Raw genomic sequence first — 25,874 nt, forward strand, 5'->3', positions numbered from 1 at the left:
CGCAAAATCATGCCAGTGTAGACATAGCCAAGGTGAATCAAAACAGACAATGATCTAGACTATGTATGTAACCAATATTAAGATACAACTTGGTGAGGCAATATCTTTCACTGGATCAACTTCTGTTGATGAAAGACTAAAGAGACAAGTTTTGAGGAGAATTTCTGGACAAAAGCACCAAAAAACCTTATCCCGTACACTAAGGCTATGCCTACACAGCTGCATTATTTTGGAATAACTGATGTTATTCCAAAATAACAAAGAGCATGTTTGCACTACAAAGCCTTTATTTCAAAATAATGTCTAGCTGGAGGACTTCTTACTCTGACTCATAGTAACCCTCATTTCACGAGGAGTAACGGAAGTCAAAGGAAGAGTGTTCTTCCTTCGACTTCCTTCTGTGTAGATAGCACCAAAGCCGAATGAAGCTATTTTGACGTCAGCTACATAATTGACGTAGCTGAAGTTGCGTAGCTTAATTCAACTGTAGCCCCGCTGTGTAGATGTGCCCTAAATATCCAAGTGGGAGAAACCAGATACAGGTCGTCCCCGACTTATGAACAAGTTACATTCCAAACACTTGGTCATAACTTGATCTGTTTGTAAGTCGGACCCCATTCATTTAAATGTGACCGCGCTGTTCATAAGCGCGGATCACGTTAATAACTCGGGGACTGGTTTAATGGGAGGTTGGTCGTAAATAAGAACGATCGTAAGTCAACATGTTCGTAAGTTGGGGATGACCTGTAATTATTACACTCTTAAATGAACTCACACAGAAAAATGACAAAAGACAAAAACAGCAGACCGTGTATGGGCAAACACTTTTCACAAAATGATCACTCCATAACTGACCTTTCTGGCCGCATCCTCAAAGGAAACCTGCTCAATGCTTTCAAAAGACAACCCTGGGTACTCAAATTCATAACTTTGCTAGACACTGAAAATCATGATCTTAATAAAAGCTTTGTCACACTTGAAGGTTTAAAGTACAGCTCTCTGTGTAAACCACCTCCAGGAGGAGAGTAGCTAACAGCATTGGGAACATTTTGGTCCTGAAGCTGTGGAGGTGTTAATGGGCCACTTCACCTTGAATGCTTTCTGACAGTATGTATTAACTATTTATGCTAAACAATCTATTCTACCATGTACTTAGGTCTGATACTCTGAGTACCTATCTCAGACCTGAAAAAGAGCTCTGTGTAGTTCAAAAGCTTGTTTCTATCACCAACAGAAATTGGTCCAATAACTGGTTGACAAATTGTATTAAACAAATGTTTGAAAACAAATTTGAATCACAAGTTTAACAGTTATGGAGTGAATAGGGTATCCGGGGTCAAGTTTGGGTTGAGGGGGAGGGTACATAATGAGCAAGGTCAGTAATGGGCCACCCCAGTCCAGTGCTACCTCACTTATTTTCTCTCTAATGTCCTGGGACCAACACAGCTACAACAATGCAGAAGGACAGGTATTTAAATAATGAATTACACACACACACTAAATTATGCACAGCTTGATTACTTTCAACCTGGAATGACTCTTAAAGAGAAATCACTGGGACAAGTCATGCTCCTCTCAAAGCAAATAAACAGCAGGAGAGAGGCCCATTATGTGCTTTTGAGCACGACACCTTTGGACTGAATTGGGGAGGAAAAAGGCTTCTGTGGCTAGAATTTGGTGGCTGCCATTCGTTCCTTGAGATGTGGAGCAATCCTATCATATTTCCCCCTGTTTTTTCTTCCCAATATTCTATATTTATTTTTCACTAAAGCTGTGGTGGATAATCCACTTACTCTCTCCATGCAAGACAGAAGAGTCTTGTTTTCCACCCTCTAAGAATGACACTTCTGATGGAACTGAACTCAGTAGCTAAAATATCATTACTAGAGAGTGTTTTTAACTTCTGGAGTACCCCTGGTTCACACAGATTTTTGGTGATGGTAGTTAGCCTAGAATTTGAAAGATCTGTGAAGATATTGTTTCAATAACTACATAGTTTTAACTAGATTATGGAATATATGAAATAACTGCTCCTTTACTTTAGTTCATCTATAGCTCTTGTTGACCTATTAAAGGAATGTACGGATAAAAGATGACGTAGGACACTATCCAATAACAATGTGCAAATCTTTCAATGGGAACTGTTTGTTCCATTCATCAATGATAGTATAGTATTTGTTATGAAAAAGCAAAGCTGTTGCATACTATGGGCTTGGTAAATAAGTAGATAGTATTCAGACTAATGCATATTGAACACGAATATTTAGTGAGAACTCTTCCTGGGAACACCTGTCTTCTGGAGTCCAGCCAATTTGCTGTTCTCTCACAAAGAGGTAATTATTTTCATAATCGACTTCAACAGTGCAGCAGATGTATAATAAAAGGTTGTTAATAGAATGAGAGAAATATGTGATCAGCAATAACATGCATAGTTCTGGATATTTACCGGGCAAAACAAAAATAGAACAAGGTTAGAGAGACAGAAAAGGAAAAGATGAGTTAGCACATGGAAAGAAAAACAGATGAAAGAGAAGGAGAGGAGGAGTACATTAGGCATAATGTGCTAAAAGGGTCAGGAAACATGCAGAGAAGACAAAAAGTGATCAAAAGAGAATAAACCACCTGGTTTCTGATTTCTCAGTTGCAGACTTTTTGTGTGGAACAACAGAACTGACTTAAGGCACAGAAGCAGACATATCAGGATTCCATGCCAGTTACAAGTTAATAAGTTATCTTGGGTAATGTTTTATTTAGATAGGCCGTTTTCTCATCTGCTTTTAGCAAATGATTTAATGCCTTCTGCAGAAGTAATCAGGCATTTAAGGTACATCAGAGTAGCCTCTTCTAAACGTTCTTGTTAACTTGCAAAAAAGTAGAAAAGGGCACACTGGGAGATAACCCTTTCTCATTAAAAAAGAGTATAAAATTACAGTAACCTTGAAGTTCGTCTCTTGTTACCTTGAGCTACCATCTTCAGCAGTTATACAGAAAAATATGAGCTCAGCAGTGTTAGACAGAGATGGTTAGGAGTACAAAGGAAAGGCCTTCCTTTTGGAAATCTAAGGGCTCCTTCGTCCTTTTATTTATGACACATAATATCTGAAAAATGGAAACATCACAGATCCCATTTTTGGAAATGTGACTCCATTATGTGTTGGAAAAGCTCCGTGAACAGTGTTGCTTCTAAGAAAGCCATTGTCATCTTTTTTTGCTCAACGAACAATGCTTTACTTTTTTATGTCTTAGAACTACAGTTATATGGTATAAAAGGCAGCACTGCTGGGATAATCTTAAATAGGGGAACACAGCACTTGCTGGAGCAAATGAGACCAGTGTTCCATGTTCTTCCAGGCTCTTGTCTAGGAGAGTGATTAGGATCAGATATTTCAGAGGGTGAATGGACCCAAATGCAAAGTTTCTTCCTACTTCTCATTATTCAGTGGTTTGCTTATGCCCTGAAACACGAGAGTTTATATTCCTTCTAAAATCTTCAGTTTTAAAAATGACAGTCACAGAAAAGGATTGTCATAAGCACATTACAATGGAACCTCAGCATGATGAACACCAGAGTTACTAAATGACCAGGCAACCACGCACCTCATTTGGAACTGGAATTATACAATCAGGCAGCAGCAGACGGGGGAAAAAAAGCAAATACAGTACCATACTGTGTTAAACATAAGCTACTATAAATAAAGGCAAAGCAGCATTTTTCTTCTGCATGATAAAGTTTCAGTGCTGTTAAGTCAACGTTCAGTTGTAAGCTTTTGAAAGAATCAATGTATTGTTCAGAGTTACAAAGTTTTAGGTTTACGAACAACCTCCATTCCCGAGGTGTTTTTAACTCTGAGGTTCTTCTGTACTTTCCTCAGGGCCTTGTCCTGCAATGTACGTAAGGAAATAAGAGTGGAAATAAGGTGTACACTGATAATTATGCAGGACAATGTAGCACTTTAAAGACTAACAGGATGGTTTATTAGATGATGAGCTTTCGTGGGCCAGACCCACTTCCTGAGATTTGATCTGAGGAAGTGGGTCTGGCCCACGAAAGCTCATCATCTAATAAACCATCTTGTTAGTCTTTAAAGTGCTACATTGTCCTGCATTTTGCTTCAGCTACCCCAGACTAACACGGCTACATTTCTATCACTGATAATTATGTGAGTGAGTAACCACTACCCATGCTGGATTCTCCATCACAGATCAGTTTTAAATCAAGATTGGATGTTTTTCTAAAAGAACTGCTCAAGGAACTATGTTGGGGCATTTCTATGGCCTGTGTAATGGATGATCACAGTGGTCCTGTCTGGTCTTGGAATCCATGAATATGGTCTCTGTGAATTGATGCCCTTAGTCTGCATAAACCAATTAATGTAATAATGCAAGGTGTCTGTCCTCAACGATCACGTTACAGTATCAGGCTTTGCTCATCATACTGCATCTGCTCCCTGGGTGTCTTTGAGTCAGACCTGTTTATTGCTAAACAGGATTGTTGGATTGCTAAGAATAAGTTTTGGTCCTCAATAAGGGCTGCAGAATCAATAGATGAGCACACTGGAAAATATGCTCCCTTGTTAGCTAAATTCTCATTTCACGGGTTTGATTTCATGTTGTCAGGGGTGATCCCCCTCTGGCACTCCGAGTACAGAAGGTGGGGGCCCTCAAAAGACCTTAAATACTTTGCCTCTATAGGCTCTGCTTACAAAACAAAACAAAAACAACCACCTCCCCAGAGTCACAGATGCACTGGCTCTGGAAGATAAGCTGCCATCATCAAGTGATTTTAAAGAACCCTGGAAAAAAAACCCAGGAAGGAACACTTGACTCCCTTTCCCTGGGTACCTCAAGCTCTTCTGCCAGAAGAAAGCTTGGAAAAAGAAACAAAAAGCACAGAAAACAAATTGTGTCTCTGATAGCTGACCTCTCAGTTACCGTGGATAGTTCTCTGAAAACTTCCACACAGTGTGCAGCGGCGGTCAAAAAGGCAAATAGGAATGTTAGGAATTATTAAGAAAGGGATAGAAAATAAGACACAGAATATCGTACTGCCCTTGTATAAAACTATGGTATGCCCATATCTTGAATACTGTGTACAGATGTGGTCTCCTCACCTCAAAAAAGATATTTTGGCCTTAGAAAGGGTTCAGAAAAGGGCAACTAAGATGATTAGGGGTTTGGAACAGATTCCATATGAAGAGAGGTTAAAGCTGGGACTTTTCAGTTTAGAAAAGAGGAGACTAAGGGGGGGGGGGATATGATAGAGGTCTATAAAATCATGAGTGGTTTGGAGAGGGTTAATAAAGAAAAGTTTTTTATTAGTTCCTATAATAGAAGAACTAGAGAACACCAAATGAAATTAATGGGTAGCAGGTTTAAAACTAATAAAAGAAAGTTCTTCTTCACTCAGCATGTAGTCAACCTGTGGAACTCCTTGCCAGAGGAGGCTGTGAAGGCTAGGACTATAACAGAGTTTAAAGAGAAGCTAGATAATTTCATGGAGGTTAGGTCCATAAAAGGCTATTAACCAGAGGTTAGAAATGGTGTCCCTGGCCTCTGTTTGTCACAGGCTGGAGAAGGATGGCAGGAGACAAATTGCTTGATCATTGTCATTGTTGGCAGACAGGATACTGGGCTAGATGGACCTTTGGTCTGACCCAGTACGGCCGTTCTTATGTTCTTACACAGACCTCCTGTTGCCTTCCAGGACACAAGACTCAAATCATGGCCTTTAGGTGATTTTATTAACAAAACAAAAATATAGACTTGATAAAGCATGCTTGGTTGGTAGGAGTTACAGAGCAACTGAGAAAAGAACAGATCAAAACACACACAAAAAATCTCTTTGGGCTGTAGCTTAAATATGGTGAATGGGGGAAGGAAGGTACAGGGAAATCACACAGAGAAGTTTAACAAAACAACCAAAACAAAGAAAAATACCCTGATCGTGACTAAATATACATTTTCGCCTTATTTACTCACAATCCCTTCACGATGCAGTCCACTTCCATGCCCAAATTCCTTGGAGGCATGGTAGTCCTGATTACTGCATATTGTGCCCTCTAGCCCTTAACTTAGAACTCACACAAAGGAAGGAGCAGCTAGGTATCTATATATCATTCATATTTCAATAGTCCTTCCCATTGGCTTTCCTGGCTTTCTGCCAATACCCCTGCGAGCTATCTGAGTTTAACTCTTTAGTCACCAGATACTGGCCAGCACTCCTATCCATCACACATGTGTCTTTTTTTTCTTTTGCATACACAGATGTGGAATTTTGCAGATTCAGCATGTGCACATGCGTTTTTATAGGTACTCCTGTTGCACCCACTTTTGAAAATTTGGGTCAATTTCTGACCAGGGAACATGTAAAATATGAACATTTTTTGAGGAATATAGGATCTGTCAAAAAAGGGTTTATTTTTGATAGATCTGCATCTAGACTGCCATTTTTTTCGAAAAAGCTCCGTTTTGAAAAAAAGCTGCAGCCATGTTTATGCTAATGAAGCATGGGATACTTAAATCCCTACTTCATTAGCAATTTTGACGTGCCTAATCTACATCTCTCTGTCGACAGAGAGATGTAGACTAGACACAGCCACAGGTACTAATAGCAAATCTAATAGCCTGCACAACACTTGCTACAATAAGGATTTCACTTCATGGTTTAGCAAGATCCTATAGTTTAAGAAAGCAGTGTAACCCCCCTCCCAGGAGTAACGGATTTCCCTTTATCCAAGAGCTTCCTAACCTACCTTGTCGAGTATCAGAGGGGTAGCTGTGTTAGTCTGAATCTGCAAATGCAGCGAGGAGTCCTGTGGTACCTTATAGACTAACCGAAGTGTTGGAGCATAAGCTTTTGTTGGGAAAGACCCACTTCATCAGATGCATGTAGTGGAAATTTCCAGAGGCAGGTATAAATATGCAGGCCAGATCAGCCTAGAGATGACGAGGTGGACCCAATCAGGGAGGATGAGGCCCACTTCTAGTAGCTGATCTGGAGGTGTGAATACTAACGTAATATATGACATCATGTGCCAACAATGCCCTTCTGCTATATACATCGGCCAAACTGGACAGTCCCCACATAAAGGAATAAATGGACACAAATCAGATATTAGGAATGGCAATACACAAAAACCTGTAGGGGAACACTTCAATCTCCCTGGACACACAATTGCAGATCTAAAGGTAGCCATCCTGCAGCAAAAAAACTTCAGGACCAGACTTCAAAGAGAAACTGCTGAGCTACAGTTCATCTTCAAGTTTGACACAATCAACTCAGGATTAAACAAAGACTGTGAATGGCTAGCTAACTACAAAAGCAGCTTCTCCTCTCTTGGTATTCACACCTCCAGATCAGCTACTAGAAGTGGGCCTCATCCTCCCTGATTGGATCCATCTCATCATCTCTAGCATGATTCTGGCCTGCATATTTATACCCGACTCTGGAAATTTCCACTACATGCATCTGACGCAATCGGTCTTTGCCCACGAAAGCTTATGCTCCAACACTTCAGTTAGTCTGTAAGGTGCCACAGGACTCCTCGCCACTTTAACCTATCTTATAGCTCTCCCTGAACTCCATTCATCCTCTGGGAATCAGTCTCCTGTTAAGTATCAGAGGGGTAAGTTAAGTCTCCTGTTATTTGCTCCATGTCCACTGTCATTTCTTTAAAGAGTAATGCATAAGGAGTAGAAGCAGCAGCAATAGCGGCCTGGGTAAATTTGTTGATACTACTGCAAAATACAGAAATCAAAACCAAGTCGTGCTTCTGTGTCAGTTACTGAGGAATGGGAATAAAGAAGCTGTTATTGACAGAATTAAGTTCCTCTCCCATGTCTCTTCCAGCTGTTTTGTAGAGACCTCAATGGTTTTCAAGTTTCACTGATGAAGAGGAGAAAATAGCCCAGGGTTATTCTTCCCTCTCCTACACAAACTCAGAAATAGACTCAGAGTAGTGGTACAAACACTCATCTACTTTAATATCTAACCTTCATAGTCATCTTCTACCTACCAGGAACATGACTACTAGTACTTCAAAAATAAAGGTGGGGAGGAAACTATGGTCTCCGCAGGAATTCCAGCCAGATACAGAACATGACATCATAGGATGATCACTGGAAAGTTACAGCAGGAATGACTTTGGCTTGCAGAAAAAAGTAAAAAAATAAGGTATCTAATGCTGGAACAAATCACAAGCTTGTATTTTTGACTGGTCCATACACAAAAGCACCTTCCTCACTCAGGATGGGTACTAGGGATGTAAGCGACTAGTTGACTATCCGATAAGCAACAGCTAGTCCCTCAACTAGTCGCTTCCCCCCCATTGCTGCCTCTATCAGAGGCAGCAAGGATGGGGAGCAGGAACCAGTGCTGTGGGAAGCCAGCTTAAAAGCTGGTTCCCCCCAGCACTGTCTCCATAGGGGCAGGGGAGGCGAGGAGGTAGCAGAGACTAGCCATGAGCAGGGAATCAGATGATTCCTGGCTTGCGCCTAGTCCCAAATGCTCCTTTGCTTTTTAAATATATTAAAGTGCAGCAGGGGGGACCCAGTGTGAGCCAGGACAGCTAATTCCTGGCTTATGTTGGGTACCGCTTACTGTGCACCAGCCTTGTAAATGTATTTAAAATGTATTTAAAAGGCTAATGCATAGTGTGTGTGGGAGGGGAGACCCTATGCAAGCCAGGAACCAGCTGTCCTGGCTCGTGCTGGATTCCTTCTGCTGTGCTTTAGCCTTTTAAATATATTAAGAGCTCTTAATACATTTAAAAGGTAGAGCCACAGTGGGGTTAGCTCCCAGGTTGGATCCCGGGGCCGCAGCAGGGTTAGCCCCGCTGCAGCTTCCCGCTTATCGATGAATCGACTAGTCGATGGAAAATTCATCAACTAGTCAATTAGTTGATTAAACTAAATTTAACATCCCTAATGGGTACATAAGCAAAATTGTGCTCTGAGAAAATCTCCTGGCCTTATTTAAAATATTGGTCTCAATAATGAGGCCTAAACCATATTTTTTCTATATTCCATAGATGGAAGGTGAGACTTCCTCTCATGTGACAGATGAGAAGTGACCTTAACTCCAAGATTTCTGAATGTTACAGAATAAGTTCACCTTAAACTAAGCATCTAAATGATGAACGTTCATTAGTTCCGGTACGTACCTTCCTTTGTATGCATACACTCACGAAAAGACCAGCAGAAATTACAGTGTTAACTATAGGACACAGGAAATGTGAGATATTAAATATCCTCTGAGATCTCAAGTCTATAGCTGCATTCAAAAACTCTGACATCTTGCAAGGAAACAGCTCTGACCCCATCAGCAGAGACTCTTTATTACTGATACACAGAGATACTTCCTGCTGTGTGTGAAACTTCAGCACAAAGAGGTTGGGAGTTTTTTAAGCAAACTTTTTTAAATAAAAGATGCTTTTTCTCCCTCTCAGCCAATTTTGTTGAGAAAAAAAGCAATAGATCACTACTGTTAAACAAGCTTTATAGTTTTTCTTCTCTAAAGAAAATAGCATGAGACTGGCATAATCAGGTGCTATTTGACAAAAGTGCTAGAAATGCAAGCACCATGGAGTAGCTAAAAACCACTGAGTGGGGGGAAAAAAGAGCAAATGTCAGTGGCTGAAATAACATGAGTTGCATTGAATTTCCTCTTTGTACATTTTAACCCATGGATGAACAAATGGTAAGTGCACTGAACTTCCATATGTGTTCAAAATGTACTAGTGTGTCAAGAATCAGGCATCAGCTAAAGCAGCACTTCTCAACCTTTTCCATATCACGGATCCCATTTTTCATATTGGGACCCTCTTGGCTTTCCTTCCCTCTAGCTGAGATTTCACCTGGACTTACCCTCTCAGTAGCAGTATGGGAAGAACAAGGTGGTTCTGAAACATTGACACCTCTTTGCAACCCTCTTGGGGGGCATGCCTCAGGGTTGGGAAACCATATGTTTGAGGAGTACACTATAGCGCCCAATAATTGGCCATCTCTGGGTCATATTGCCAATTTGGCCTGAGCCTGAGGGTTGCACCTAATTGGTATAAAAGGGTTGTATAGCAGTCTTCAACTTCATTCTGGACTTGGAACCCACAGAAAGTACAGGTCCTAACTTGTGATGGTCGATTTTGATCCAAGGAGTGCTAAATCTGAAAAAAACTCTTGGTTTCACTGTAAACTCTATAGGAGGAAGTTGGCCTGCTGGCTCCAATGGCCAGAGCTGAGATACCCAGTGCTTTTTAAAAACTAACAAGAGGTTAGTAAGTTCTCTTCCCTCTTGTGGCCATATTAGTCTCTGCAGCCAAATGGCATCTCTATAAAAGCAGCAGCATGATTTAGCATCAGTAAGCACTACTGTCGCCAAATCCCATCACAGAACTTCTCTGGGACTTCAGGAATGCTGGGCTCTCATTTCCTAAGTTCCAAACAGTGACAGATTCCATTTTTCAGAAGGAGGCTAATTTTTATTCCTGTCTCTGTGGCTGGCATACTGCTTCTATAAGAGACGCTATTTTTATAAGGGAACACTGTAAGTTTTGAGATACTGGGGAAATTGCAATGGTAGCATGTCAGGGAAAATGTATTCCATGAACAGACGTGATAGGCTTCACTGGAACTATTTCACTTAGCTCAGGATCATCAACTCTTCCTACCTCACTCTTCCATTACCTTTTTCTCACTTTCTCTACTGCAAGATTTTCTTTAGGGCTCTAAGGATGCAGTGCATCTCCCCCCCCCCCCCCCCGAAATCTCTTCACAGCTATAGCTAAATTAAGGTTAATAATAAAGGAACAAACAATCTTGCCAAATAGGTAATGTTAATTTCCTATGTCGTTATTGCTGTGATTGTCTTGCATCAGTAGGCATGCGTATTGCTGGGCAGTAACTCGATTCTTTACTGTTGCTGATACTATGCGTGCAAGATTTACATCTAAAGGACAGGCCTAAATTGACTCTTGAATGTAGCACAATTGTACCATCCATCGTGTATTATGCTGCCTTTTTGTATTATATTGACTAGCTAAAAAAATGACCAGGCATTTTTCAGATCAAAATCCAGGGCAGCTACCCCATGGTATCAGCAACAGTTTTCTTAATTTTTCTGCCTCTGTCTTTTTTTCAATTTTTTTTCAAATCTCATCAAAACTTCCTGTGGAAATTTTCTAATTTTGACAAAATGGAATTTTCCGACAGAAAAATATTCAATTGGAAAATTTTCAAGTAGCTCCAAGGTGCCTGTACTGTTTACTTAGAAGGTGGCTAGATAAGGTCAGTGATATATCCCCAGCCCTAGTTAACTTTGCCTAGTTTATTTCATGGTGAAACTATAGTATCTTATCTCCACTAGGACTTTACAATGGCGCACCACAATAAAAACACACCTCTATTCTAGCACTGAAGGCAAAGCCTAGAAATTGTTGTCTTCAAGGAATACTATTGGCTTCCTTTTTCTGAAGTGGGACTCTGCTTTCAAAAGTTTGGGAAACACCAATGGAAAGAATAAATAACAGGTAAGATTTGAATTCTATAATCCAATCAAGGGGTCAGATGAAGTTGCATACCACAATAGCAAAGCCTCATTGATTTGTATAATCACCATGACCTCAAGATGTAATCACAGCTCCTTAATTCAAAAATCTCCTCTCTTTTTATTGTCTGTAATATATTCACTTGATTCAAGTGCTGTACAGGCAATGATGTTCTGGCAGCAAATCTTGGGAACTGCTAATTAAAATTCTGTTGCCAAACTGAAAAAAGGGTTGGGATAATTTCCTCCATTGAGTGGAAATCAACTCCTTTCTGAATACCATTAAGTCTGTGCATGCATTTCTAACTTGCCTAACCCTGAACTATCTATGCACCATATGCGAAACTGATTGAAAACACCCAGGTCTCCATGCCTTCCAGTAAGGATGACTTGTATTCAAGAGGCTCATAATATACCTGAGAAACAAATATTTTGTTTTTTGGTGTGAACTACATTGCCCCAAACAACAGGTTTGGAGTGTTGAACTCCAGGGCAATCAATAGGGAAGTTTATATTACCCTGCTGTACATTGTAAATGTTATGAATAAATAGGAATTGGGACCAAAATTTTCCAAAATAAGTAGTGCACTTGGGTGCCTCAGTTTTTGGGTGCTCAATTTGAGACACTATCAAGGAACCTGGCTTTGAAAAGGCGAGTGCTCAGCGCTCTGTGGATATCAAACATTTTTAAGGTGTCTCCCTTTAAAGAGGTTTGATATCCAGGCACCCAAACCTGAGACTCCCAAAACCCCCAGTCACTTTTGAACATCAGAATTTTGGTCGCTAAGATCCTGAATCCAGAAACTTTCACAAACTCTACATTTACTTCCCAATGTTCTAAACACTAAGGTGCAAATGTCTCATGGGATGGCAGGAGTAACAGACCAGACATTGTGAAGACAACAGCCACTACCGGTATCTCTTAAAAAATCTTTTAAAGCAGGAAAAGGGAAAAACATTTTCTCCTACCTGCTTTTGTGATCTTTGTTTTGTGCAGCTGGATGTGTCATTGGGATTAGGTCCCGTTGTGCAGGTTCAGGGAGGCTGCATAACCTGATGATATGGATTAACGGTACAAGATTCCTCACTCTAAAGAAAAAATAGGATAGAACTGTGTTTTGTGTTAGCATCTTTCCTACTCAGAATATCCCAAACAAATGTATAAATTAATAAGCTAAATAATGAGGCAGTGATTGTGTACTGAGATGATGTCAGTCATTGCTCATATACAACCTTGGATGCTGGAACCTGTTTAAGCGAGATCACTGACTGGGTCAGCAGTATGTTTTTTATCAGTGCCATGAGGTCATCACATTTCACCTATACAGAAAGCCACAGCTGAGGGTATCATCTTCAGTTCTCTCTAAGAGCACAGCATAGTCCTGAAGCCTCAACACTGGGTAGGAGGTGAAGTCCTGGCATGCTGACTCAACCTGTCGTCAGGTTTGTGTTTGTACTTTTGTGCTCTGCTAGATGAACTGTGATTATATCTGCAAAAGCGACGAGGAGTCCTGTGGCACCTTATAGACTAACTGAAGTGTAGGAGCATAAGCTTTCGTGGGCAAAGACCCACTTCGTCAGATGCATGCATCTGATGAAGTGGGTCTTTGCCCACGAAAGCTTATGCTCCTACACTTCGGTTAGTCTATAAGGTGCCACAGGACTCCTCGTCGCTTTTGCAGATTCAGACTAACACGGCTACCCCTCTGATACTTGTGTTATATCTGCTCATGTTTATGGTGTTGACCTGGACACAGGGATATAAAACTATTACCAACAAAACTAACAGAGGCCTCATTTTGCTTAAGCTACAGAGGCCTGTGGTTTTGGCCCTACATTCTCAGCCTGGTGTCTGATGTGCAGCTAGCTGATAATCGAGAGTGTACCCAGTATGTGGCCAAAGCTTCTTGTACCCTGCTGGCTCTGAGGTAGGAATATTACCAAGTGAGTGACAGTAATACTAATGATTTAAAATCATTAACTCAATTTAAATAACTGACTATTTGAAATCATTAGCACAAGCAGCTGTTTTCATCAAAATTATAATAAATGAAAAACAATTTTCTCTCTCTCTCTCTCACTCCCCCCCTTTTACCTTGAAGATATATCAATGCCACCCACAAGAGGAAGCAGGTATTTTTGATATCCACATCTCTCTCCATTTCAACAATTTCTTGTCTCATCTGCGAGCTTCCACAACAGAGGTTTCTTCAGCAATGCTAGCTGAAGACTTAGCAGTTAATGCCAGCAAGCACACAAAATGGCGAGGTGCGTATTAGTGAGGTATAAATAACCATGGGGTGATAGTGAAGTGCTTATTATATACATCTGGGGGGGGGGGGGAAGGGAGGGAAGCCTGCTTTGAACATGGGAATATAAGATGAAAACAAAAGAAAGCAGAAATCTAATTTAAAACTGTTCATACTGAATCAATCAAATCAGGATCCCAAATGGAGCATATAGTACATTAATTCTTTATGTGGTCTGGCCTGTTATTAACCTCTATGATTTCTCTGGAATAACATGCATTGCTTTAGTATATCCACATTTCTTTTTCTTTCCTTCCTTGGCCATATGCCAGTGCTTTTCTCCTCTCTGATGTGAGAGGCTCCATCAGTACTGGCATAGGACAACATGCTGCTGCTACCCTTACGCTATTAAACTCAAGACTTGTGATCAAAATGAAACCAAGATGGGGATGTCTTGGCTATCTTCAGAACTGGAGTAATTACATGGCCATGCTGTTATGCGTTAGGTAATCTAAATAAGGAATAAGGAAGACAACACAGCTTTACACTGACAGAAATAGTTACAGGGAAGAGGTAAGTGGAAAAGACAAGGGAAATCACAGATTATAACAGCCAATGGTTTGATGAATTGTATGTAAATCAGAATCTGTGCTGTACAAGTAAATTAAATTTATTTTTGTGAGTGAATAAATACAATGATTGATCCTTGATTTTTATGGTAGGAATGAATTCCAGGTCAGTGTGTTTTACATAATGGGCTCCGTTAAAATGCTGCTTTTAATTTGCACTGTATCTGCACTGAGAAAATTCAAGCTTTACAGTGTATGTTTTAACATTTCTTCTGCACACACTGACTGTGTGATGTTAGTGCTTCTAATTAGGGAGCTGAAGCTTGTTGGCAGAGGAATTCAGCTCCATTACAAGTTGTTGTTTTTTTGTTTTTAACATGCAAGGCCTGTGATGAGCGTTCTGGGTTTTGGCGATGGAATATGATTACACTGCTTGCTTTCTGTACTTCACACCTCACAGTGCTTGGGATCAGCCCGACAGGATTTACCAGCTCTGCAAACACTTGACATGAGTAGGTTCAGGGCATAGGAATGACTGTCTCTGTTTCAGGTATTGTTTCCTTGGAGAATCGCATCACTGGAGAAATTTATTTTCATTTCTGCTTTGTAGATATCTTAATAGCACAGAATCATAGGGTTGGAAAAGAGCTCAGGAGGTTATTGAGTCCAACCCCCTGCCCGAAACAGGACCAACCCCAACTAAATCATCCCAGCCAGGGCTTTGTCAAGCCAGGACTTAGAAACCTCTATGGATGGAGATTCCACCACCTCCCTAGGTAACCCATTCCAGTGCTTCACCACCCTGCCAGTAAAATAGTTTTTCCTAATATCCAACCTAGACCTCCCCCACTGCAACTTGAGACCATTGCTCCTTGTTCTGTCATCTGTCGCCACTGAGAACAGCCTCTCTCCATTCTCTTTAGAACCTGCCTTCAGTTATTTGAAGATTGCTGTCTAATCCCCCCTATACTCTTCTCTTTCACAGACTAAATAAACCCAAATCCCTCAGCCTCTCGTAAATCATGTGCTCCAGCCCCCTAATCATTTTTGTTGCCCTCCGCTGGCCTTTCTCCAATGGGTCCACATCCTTTTTGTAACGGGGGGCCCAGTACTAGATGTAATACTCCAGATGTGGCCTCACCAGTGCCAAATAATCACTTCTCTATATCTGCTGGCAATGCTTCTACTAGTGTTCCCTACTATGCCATTAGTCTTCTTGGCTACAAAGGCACACTGTTGACTCATATCCAGCTTCTCATCCACTGTAATCCCCAGGTCTTTTTCTGCCAAACTGCTGCTTAGCCATTTGGTCCCGAGCCTGTAACAGAGCTTGGGATTCTTCAGTCCCAAGTGAGAGACACTATACTTGTCCTTGTTGAACCTCATCAGATTTATTTTGGTCCAATCCTCCAATTTGTCTAGGTTACTCTGGCCCCTATGTCTACCCTCCAACGTATCTATCTCTCCTTCTAGCCTAGTGTCATCTGAGAACTTGCTGAGGGTGCAAACCATCCCCTCATCCAGGTGATTAATAAAAATGTTGAACAATACCAGCCCTAGAACCGATCCTTGGGGTGATATTGACCATCAACCAGACATTGAACCACTGATCACTAACGTTGAGCCATTGATCAGTATAGCTACTCTTCATACTGGGTGAAAATCACTGCAGTGCCCATCACTCTATTTATAGGGCCTCCATTGCTGTAGTAGCTGAATGCCCGACAGGAGGCTTATGAATTTATCTTCCCAGTACTCCTGCAAAGGGCTATAACTTAGATTTTGCAGATAAGGACCTGAGGCCCCAGAGGTCCAGATTTGAAAAGCTATTTAGTTGTTGCTCTGCTCAATGGTGCAACACCTATCTGACTTGGAAGACTCTTTTTCAAATGTGACTTATGCACTTGGCAGCCAAAATTGCAATGGGACTTAAACTCCTAAATCAGCTGGGCTAAATCCCTTTGCACATCTGTAACAGAGAGACTAAGAGCCTGATCCTGCAAACACTTAAACATGTGCTTTGCTGAAGATACAAATTGAGTTGCTTGTGTGCTTAAGCATTTGCAGGATCAAGACATAAGTGACTGGTCACTCAGGCTGTCTGTGGCAGAACCAGAAACCAAACCACTGTCACTCAATGTGTTGTCTCTTACCTTGGCTCCAAAACTATCCTTCATCCCTGTTGAGGTATTCTGCCTACCCAATTTTAGGGCCAAATATGGAGATTATGGCCCCAGGTCAGCAAATTAACTAACCATTTGAGTAGTCTCATTGAGACTACTCATATATGCTTAAAGTTAGGCACATTCTGAAATACTTTGCCAGATCGGGGTCTTTGCCACCCTAGGCTTTGCTTTCCTTTCTGGAGACATGAGTGGGATTTTCATTAGAGATAGGCCCAGATCTGAACACTACAGTGCCTTGGAAAAATTTAGAGGAGGAGTTGAGCGCTGTGCTGCAGATTCAGCTGCAATTATTGTCTATACAGTGCTGCCTGCATACATGGAGCTGCAGCGTGTGTGTGTGTGTGTGTGGCAGGGAAAAGGGGATGTATAGTAAAATATAATTTCCCCTCCACTCCAAATTTACTACAGGTTGAAAGTACCCACCCTTACCTGATCTGTGGTGTTGCTAGTGCAGTGCCACCATTTTAAGTGAGCAGTGGCTTTTGTTCCCTCTGGCATTCAGACTGTCTTGTTTATCTGTGTCAGGATTCCCAGTCTGCCTGACTGAAGATGATAACATACCCAGACACTGTTCTTTAACACTGCTGCTTTTGATTATGTACAGTGAGTTTTGGGTGTTCCCTTTGCCAATCTGGTTGAATCAGTTCTTTGGAAAGAGCCAGATGCGATTAGGATGGTTAATTTCTTCTTCCACTGAGCATCAGAACTGCAGATATCCCCCCAGCTGTCAGTTTTAGGGGTGCAGGAGACCTAACACCCTCACTGTGTCTGTCCCTGAAGGGGGATGGCTTGTATTTCAGAACTCTTTTTGCTCTGGGCTGCCAGCAGCAGGCTAGTTTTCCCACAACTAAGCTATTGGTCCCTGGTTCCCCCTGTCTATACAAACTCTGCCTGTAGTGCTGAAGGAGGCAGGAGTTTGTATATTGACATGTGCCTGGCGCTGATATTTGATTGATCTAGGTTAGGAACTTGAGTACTCACCTTCCCCCCCCCCCCCCCCCATCCAGGTGTTTAATTGTACTGACACCGTGGCGATCTAGAGGATGCCCTTGGCGGAGCTTTAGCTGATCAGCGTTGCCAAATGCGCCCCAGGGAGCCGTGGGTTCTGTGGACTGAGAAGTTGCCGGAGGGGGAAGAGAGCGCTTGAGTCCTGTGAAGGGAATTACCTGGCTGGGGGAGACGCTGTGCTAGCCGGGACCACCAGGGGGCGCCTGAGGAGGGCTCTCAGCAAGCAGCTGCCTCCAGAGCAAAGACGCCCGGGCTGCTCAGAAGGTGGAAATCGCTCCTTGTGTGAAGCTGCTGCTTCCCAGCCCCGCGCTTCCCACCTCGCTCCAGCTCTCCTCGGTGCTGCCAGCTTCTCCGATGCCCTGAGGATGGAGTCGGCTTTTCCGGAGGGATCAAACTCCTGCCTCCAGAGCAGCAGCCGCCCCTCCCCAATCTTCTCTCTTTAAGCCAGCCCAGCCCGGGAGGCAGCATTTAAAGAAGGGGACACCCTCCCCCCCGCTCCACCAGAATCTGGGACCAGCCTTTTCTTCCCCATCACTTGTTCAGGTAGGTGACCTGCTGGCTGCTGAGTCGCCTCTGTTCCGGGGCAGGGAGGGGGTCTCACTTTCCTCAAAATCTGTGCCTCCCAGAAACAAATCAACTTTAGTCAGTTTCTTCTTCCTTTCTCCCCAGCTGGGGAGCGCAGGCAGAGTGGTGCTAACTAGCGCTCTGTAATCTGAGTTCGGGCACGACCTAGGCGCTGGCTTTTCCAGCTGGGACCGCCTGCCACTGTGATTTCCGTGCGGTGTCACTGAGGTGACTCTCCTTCTGGGGTCTCAGCGGGTTAAAAAAAACCCGATTTGCTAGCCTCAGCTGAAGAGAAATTGAATGTCATTGGCTCCATCGTGCTGAAGAACCCGATGCGAACTTGGGGCTCGCTGTTGTTTTTACAGTTGAATACGGATTAATATTTCAGCGGCTGGGCTGGGTTTTCTGGTTAACTCGATCAATATAGTCTCTGTGTGCCCGTGTGTGTTTATCTCCATCTCCCCCTATGCAGCCGGCTGCTTGGCAAGTGCTTAAAATGAAACGGAAAGGGGACTCCCCAGAGGATAACCCAGCAGCAGTTTTTAAAATAATATTGAGAATTGACTCCACAGATGCTGGAAGTATTTGGCGGGCAATAATAGTGTGTCTTGGGTGCAAAATTAAACCCGGGGTAGCCAGATACCATTACCGGGCAAAACACACACACAGGCACACCCACCCACCCAAAAGATTTTTGGATCCTAAGGCAAAAGTTTATTGCTGTTCTTGTCAGTATTTGATCATCCTCTCATCCCCTTTTATTTAGCTAGCAACATTTCATAGAGGGTGTGTGTTTCTTTTTCTTTGGGGGTTTATGTTGCCTCTCTTACCTGGTGAAACTGGTTCTGAAGTTTCTGATGGGGTACAGCTAAAATGTCTGAGCATGCAGAACATGGCCCATATTAGACTAGAACATTGCTACCAGAAATGGCTTATACATAGTGAGTTGCATATAATACATAGTGCATATGCTTACTAGCAACAGCACTCTGGACAAGACTCAGCACAATACAGTAGGATCATCAACACACATGTATGATACTTCTCCCCAATCCTTATATGAGGTTGGAAATAAGAATTATGAAAGTTGTCATGATTTTTTTCTTGGCCTATCAATACAAGCAGATCTAAATCATTGTCTGTTAATGGGAAAATAATTAATTTGAGTCTTTTTTTTTTGAATAACAAAATCTTTAGAGACAGCTAATCAGAATTTTTTATTTCTTTAGTTCTAACTTTACCTTCACTTACAAGAGGGCAATTCAATTAAACATGCCAAAGTAAGTGAGGGAGAGAATTTGGTCCATTAATATTTTTGTTCACAAGACTTGTTTCTTAACTCTGTACTTTTAGCTCATACGGTTTTGGATTAGTTTCTGTAAGTGAAAGCTATGTGCTGAGTTGCAGTAGTGGGAGTGCTGTTTGCAAAATCAGTTTCAAGAAAGAAAGAGTTGAGAGAGTTTTTTTTCTAAAAGTACCTGGTAGATAATAATAGTGTCAGATCAATTCAGTATATCTGAAGAGCCATAAATCTTCCACCATCACTTCCACATTTGCTTTAAAATTTGCAGCTAGAGAACTTGCATGCTATTTGTTAAATCTTTCCCAGGCAAGATTTAATTATTTGTTTGGTATTCTACATAAGGGAGTGCCGTAATGTGATTAGTATGTATATATGGTAGCATACATAAAGCATAATTCTGCTCTCATTAAAGTGTGAGTTATAGATTTGCTTAGCATATATAATCTGATGTTTTCAGAGCTCAAAATAAACTTTTTCATTGAGAGAGAAATGGGGCTTGATCTTGAAGCCCTTAATCAGCCCTGTTAGCTTCAATAAGGAATTTTGGCTGATTAAGAACTGCAGGACAGTGCCTCTTTGTTACACAATTGGCTTTGTAGGTACAATTGATTTAGATAACTTTGCATCTGATCCTCTTTTCATGTTTCCAAAGTAGAATTATTATAGATGCTCACTTCTTAAAGAATCAGACCAATGAATCGGAGACATAAATATAATAGGGACTGTCAGAGAGAACAACAAAAGTTTGTTAGTTAAGCAGAGGAAAAGATGGTGTTAGTATGGGCACTGATTGAGAGAGAAATGCTCAGATAAAACAGTTAAGGGTTGCAGTATAAAAGCCTAAGGAAAAGGTGGTGATCCCTATATAGAAATGAATAGTATTGTCATTATTTGTATTGCAGTTGTGCCTATTAGTCCTAGTCATGAACCAGGACCTCACTTTGTTAGGCACTATATAAACACAGTACAAAGAGATAGTTCATGCCCCCAAAATACCTTGTGGATATTTAGTTGTACTCTCACCAAAATGTTACTTCATAGTGTAAAAAAGCCCTCAGACCACTATTCTAGCACATATCCACAAAGTGCTCTGCCAGTTTCCTCCTTCATCTTTTCTGGTGTTTTACTAGAATACCTGCCAGTAAACATACACAGATGCAGTCCAATAAGCTTCACAACACATCAGAGCTACTTGCGGAGCTTCAAAGACTGTGGCTGTAAAAAGAGTTTGTTTTTTCTTTCAAAATTCTGAAAAAGTAAAATAAGTAAATCTCACCCATGTTTAATCTAGTGGCCACATGGCAGCAATCTTTGTTTGAAGAGATACTTTCTGAATAAGCCCCTTTACTATGGATTTTACTTTTTGGAGAAACTCTATTTTGTTGTTGGCTCATGGGAAATTTTGGGGGAAAGTCTATGTACATTCAGATTCTTCAGGTGTGAAAAGACCCTTTACACTCCACACTACAAAACTCAGAGCCCATTTTTATAAAACTTTTAACTTACCACAAACTTACAACAACCTTGCCTGAAGGCAGGTAGCTTGGAAAAGCAATTTCCATTAAGAAATAGTGGAACAGATATGTAGTTGAGCTGGTACATGTTGGTGTAGTTCCATTAATTCCAATGGAGCCATACTGATTTACGCTAGCTAAGAATCTGGTCTGTACATTAAGTTTGTGATCATCAGAGCAAGGAGGAGATTGGATGCTGGAGTCCCTTTCCCATTGTGCTGAAGAGGGATGGCTCTATGTTAAGTGCTTTCCTGAATTGGGGCCTCAAAGGGCAGGGTGTTTATCAGCTAAATTCAAACACAAGTATCTAATTTATTTAGGAAAAGAGACTAGTACAATTCCAAAAGAGAAGATTAATATGAACATAAACAGAATTTGCAATTTATTTAATGGGAATAAAATCACATGATTTGAGGACAGAAATTGGCCTGGAATAGGGGGTCAAGATTGGTGAATTATGGAGGATTAATGCTATTAAAGAGAACCACGCATCCAAAAGCCTTCAGCAGAAAATCATAGCCTTGACATGCTCTGAGAAACTTTTAACTGTTTTCCATGGCACAGTGCTCCAGATATATGTGGGCAGATGTAATTCTCACTAATTGCATCACACATCTATCACTACATTTTGGGTCTCCTACAACAAAACAAACTTGACATCCCTACATATTTCCAGATATAATACATGGCACACAATGTTAAGGTTCCCTAGGTGTTTCCATTATATAGCATATGTCTTGTAATGGTCCTCTCTCTGTCAGATAGACAGACACAAATGTATATGTATTTGAGTATCTCACAGTATATTCAAATAAAATATATGCAATTATTTGAATGTGCTATCACAATTTTCCTTTGTCTAGTTCTTTTCATACTTGAAGCAGATGCAGAAGAAAAAGTCCACTACAATAGTGCAATGATAGGGTTGAGAATTTGAATGCATAAAAGTAAAGAATATTCCAAGTTATGTTTCCCAAAGCAACCATTATTCAACAACATTTCACATAAATATGAAGGCATAGAATTTAACAGCATGAGATGTGTTGCACTTGGAAGCTCTAAGCAAATATGAAGTTTAAAAACCTAGAAAGGGGGTAGCATATGTACAAAGAGCTAAATTATGATTGCTGTGGGAACCATAACTATGATTTTCTTAATTTTGTGTCTTGACTCTCTCAACCATGTTACGTTACTTTATTTTTTGCACTGAAAATATAACACACAGCTTTAAAGTGTTAATTAAAATAGTTTATTTTATAGGCTTGTCTTCGCTAGGAAACTTACCCATTGCTGACAACTGGTGCAGTTCTGAGGTTTTAAGTACTACTACTCAAATGGTGCATCATGAAGTGCATCTTTTTCAATGCTTTCTGCTAAAATGTTTGATATCAATTCAGACGTATCTATTCCTGACACCAATTGTCAGCAATGGGTTATTTCTGCAGTATAGACTAGAATTAGGTGATGTGACACATTAACTGCTAGCTCTCCGGTCTACTCTGTCACTCAAGACTCACATGCTCATCACAAACTGGTAAAGTAAATAGTGTTATTCTGCTCTTCTGTGACATTTGAGGAGCCGATCCTACAAACACTTCTGAGTGTAGTGCTTTCTTTCTCAGCCTAGCTTCAGGACAGTACTGCATTCAGGATAGCAGTTAAACAGGTGCTCAAGTCTGACATTCAGTGGCAGGTAAGTGCCTTTGAAAATCTACAAGGACTTCAGTGTGTGTTAAGCACATGCTTAAAGTAAATACATGCTCAAGAGCTATCCTGATGAGGGATGAGTTTAAGCCTAAGTACTTGGCTGAATCAGTCAGAGGCATCCTCTCTCTGTGTGTGTGTGTGTGTGTGTGTGCGCGCGTGCACGCACGCACGCACACATGCATCCTTTCTCTGTATACACACACAAATTAAAGTCAACAGTACCATGAGGATGAAAAGTATTTTGTTAGCGGCTTTTGTTGGCCATCTAAACCACTAGATCTTAACCTTTCCAAACAACCCTACCTCTTTCGGGGCACACAAGACAAATCAGATTCCTAAGTATCACCTCACTTCAGACTACTTGTTTACCAAATCAGATATTTAAAATACAAAACTGCCACAGAACATTAATGACTAATTGCTTACTTTCTCATTTGGCCTATACAATTTATAAAACAAATCAATTGGAATATACATATTATACTTACATTTCAGTATATAGAGCAGTATAGACAAGTCATTGTATGAAGTTTCAGTTTGTACTGACCTTGCTAGCACTTTTTAAGTTAGCCTGCTGAAAACCAGGTAACTAGATGAGCTGATGTATCTCCAGCGGTGTGTGTGTGTGTGTGTGTGTGTGTGTGCTTGTTTGAGAACCACTAACCTAAACCACAAAAATGGAATGGGAGTAGTTTGTATATACAGGTTGTACCTCCCTGGTCCGGCTCCCTTAGGCTCTGACCTGTCCCGAACCAGAATATTTGCCAGATCTGTGGAGGTCAAGAATGGCCCCTCAGCTGCTGTCAGCTGTTGAGCTTCACTCTCGTAGCAGAGAGACCATCATTGACCTAGTAGAGATGGGAAAGAAAGGTTATTGGGGGAAGAGACAGAATGGCTGCAGAGTTCCGTGGCTGGGGGATGGGGACCCGAGAAAGCATTCTTGCAGGAGCCCACCGACCTCTGCAGCCACTGGGCTGTGCGCCCGGTCCCCACTGCTGGGGCTCAGCATCCACCTTGCCTCTTTCCCCAAGCATTTCCTCCCATCCCCACTCTTTTCCCTCCATCTCAGAGCTTGAACTCCCCAAATAAGCCATTTGTGCCACTTTGGAAGTTATGGGACGATGGGGAAGGAGTTGCTGTGTGTGGAGTCCTCCTGGCTTTTCCCCCTGAGTGCTCCAGCTTGGGAGCACCTACAGGGATGTCACAACACAGATGTTGCCCTATAAGGCAAGTCTGAACTATAGAGGTCCAACCTATATTACTGGAACACAGACACACTATTATGTAAGTGTCCTAAATCAAAGTTTACATTCACAATCTAACCACAATTTCTTTCCTCAGCAAGAGGTGATCTATTGGGTGAATGCTCGGGCCAGTGAAGCCAGCGGCAAAACCCTCATTGACTTCAGTATAGAAAACCTTTCACCCTTCATGTTTGAAAGATCACACACAAGCAAGCAAACCTGATTTAGGGGGCTACCGTTTATTGCTTGCTTGAGGGAATTGTTTTGGTTTAGCTGGGATTTATGCATTTGGTTAGAATGCCTGACGTTGACTTAGTTATACAGGGTCTTACAATAATTATGATGAATCAGGTGAAAATTGTACTCTGTCATTGTGTGACCTGTCAGCCTGTTATCTTGATTCACCCCAAAAAATATAAAATGGAACAGCCATTCTTCCTTAGGCCAGTCAGTTTTGAAAGGCTACCTCTGTCTACCTGTGAAACGGTTGTCTAAATAATGTATGTGTGTACACACACACACACACAAAATGCTCCCAAATAAGAAACCTTCTCTTTTACAGTCTCACAAAGGAAGGCTTAAGCAGGTAAAAATGAGAAGTAAAAAGGACAATGTGTTAGGTTGGAACTTGAGATCCAGTTTCACCCCCTTTGAGCGAAGCTGTGGTGTTGAAAGGGCTGAGTGCAGGCAGGTGCAAACGGCCGTGGCAGCAAATGGAGGGGCAATGACAAAAGGAAGGGGCGTTGTGTGGGGTGTGAGAGGAGCAAGGCGGCCGGCAGAATCCAGGGAATGAGCGCGCAGGCCAGAAACGCGGGTCGCTAGAGGGCGCCCGAGCATCAGCCGAAGTAGAGCCGCGGCGTGTCAGCTGCTGGGACTGGAATTGGCGGGGATTCCCCCGTTAGGCGATCGCCGCTTTGTCGGCTGTCGGGGGCCCGGGCAGTGGGGTCCTGGGGAGGCTCTGTCTGCAGCGGGCTGGTCTGGCCCCGGCCCCCCGGGCCTCGGCCCCGCTGTGTGAGTTGCAGCCGAGCCCGAGGGAGTCCCCGGGGCCAGCCCCACTGGGAGGAGGGAGCCTCGGGCTGGGCTGAGCCCGCTGTGGTTAGCCTGGCCTGCCGAGCTACACGTGTGGGTGCGGTGATTAGAGATGGACCAAACCGTAACCCTGGATCCAAGCACGGGGCAGCGGGGTACAGCCCCTGCCCCCCCCCCCCCCAACACTTGGCTGAATCCCAGTGCCAGCCAGCGGGGCAGGGTGTGAAATCCGCGTCGGGCTCAGGGGCTGGGAGCCGCTTTGCCCAGCGGAGCGTGTGCCCGCCGCGCTCAGCAGGAGTGCGGATCCAGCGCTCTCCCTCCGGCCCCGCTCCCGGGTCTCTGCGCCTAGGTGCGAATGGCGGCCGGGAGGCTGTGCAGCCCCAGTCGGCTGACCCGGGGCTGGATGTGCTAAGGCAGAATGCCCTGCTCCCGGGACAGGAAACGCTCTTTGGGTGGGTGGGTCTCTGCAGCCAGGGCAACTTTCCAGTCCCCCTGGGGCAGCAGAACCCACAGAGCTGGTTCTGCTGCCTGGCCAGGGCAAAGAGATTGGCCAGGAAATGTGACTATCGTCCACTTTCTCCTTCAACCCGCCTTTTTTTTCCTCCCTGACTTTGTCCTGTCCCTTTACCTCTTGCTCTGTCATTCTCTCTGTGTCCAGCACGGGTTCTCCAAGTTAAGGAGACAGGATGCCTGCCAGACGTCTCTGACGACACTGTTGGATGACACGGAGCATCACCAAGTTATGGAAGTCCCAGTGGTGTTCTGGCTGGTGGGTCAGACTAGGGATGTTACATATCTGTTAATTGAATAGTCGAGTAATCTTGTGAAATGTTATCAGTTAGTTGACTAGTCTGTAGTTCCTGAGGCAGGGCTGGCAGCCACAGTATCAGAGGTAGAAGCGTGGGGTGCCAGGTGGGAGCTGGTCTGTGGGGGGGGGAGCCAGTTTAAAAACCAGCTTCCTT

At 42.5% G+C, this 25,874-nt stretch overlaps 1 protein-coding gene across 7 annotated transcripts in view; it reads left to right on the forward strand.

Moving 5' to 3' along the window:
- Positions 1-13,665: 13,665 nt before the first annotated feature.
- CPNE4 (copine 4) overlaps positions 13,666-25,874 on the forward strand; it is a 346,982-nt gene continuing 334,773 nt past the window's right edge. The window contains exons 1-2 of one of the 7 annotated variants that reach the window (XM_075921921.1): positions 24,710-24,894; positions 25,571-25,681. Coding sequence is in view for 2 of the 7 variants with exons in the window: in XM_075921917.1 (XP_075778032.1) it covers positions 13,756-13,807 (52 nt within the window). In the remaining 5 variants the exon portion in view is untranslated. Of the gene's footprint in view, positions 13,808-17,552; positions 18,095-24,709; positions 24,895-25,239; positions 25,262-25,570; positions 25,682-25,874 lie in introns of those variants that run through there. The other 6 variants (XM_075921917.1, XM_075921924.1, XM_075921920.1 and 3 more) reach the window with 6 other exon arrangements.

The sequence above is a fragment of the Pelodiscus sinensis genome, chromosome 2 (assembly GCF_049634645.1).
Source record: "Pelodiscus sinensis isolate JC-2024 chromosome 2, ASM4963464v1, whole genome shotgun sequence".
NCBI classification, from domain to species: domain Eukaryota; kingdom Metazoa; phylum Chordata; order Testudines; family Trionychidae; genus Pelodiscus; species Pelodiscus sinensis.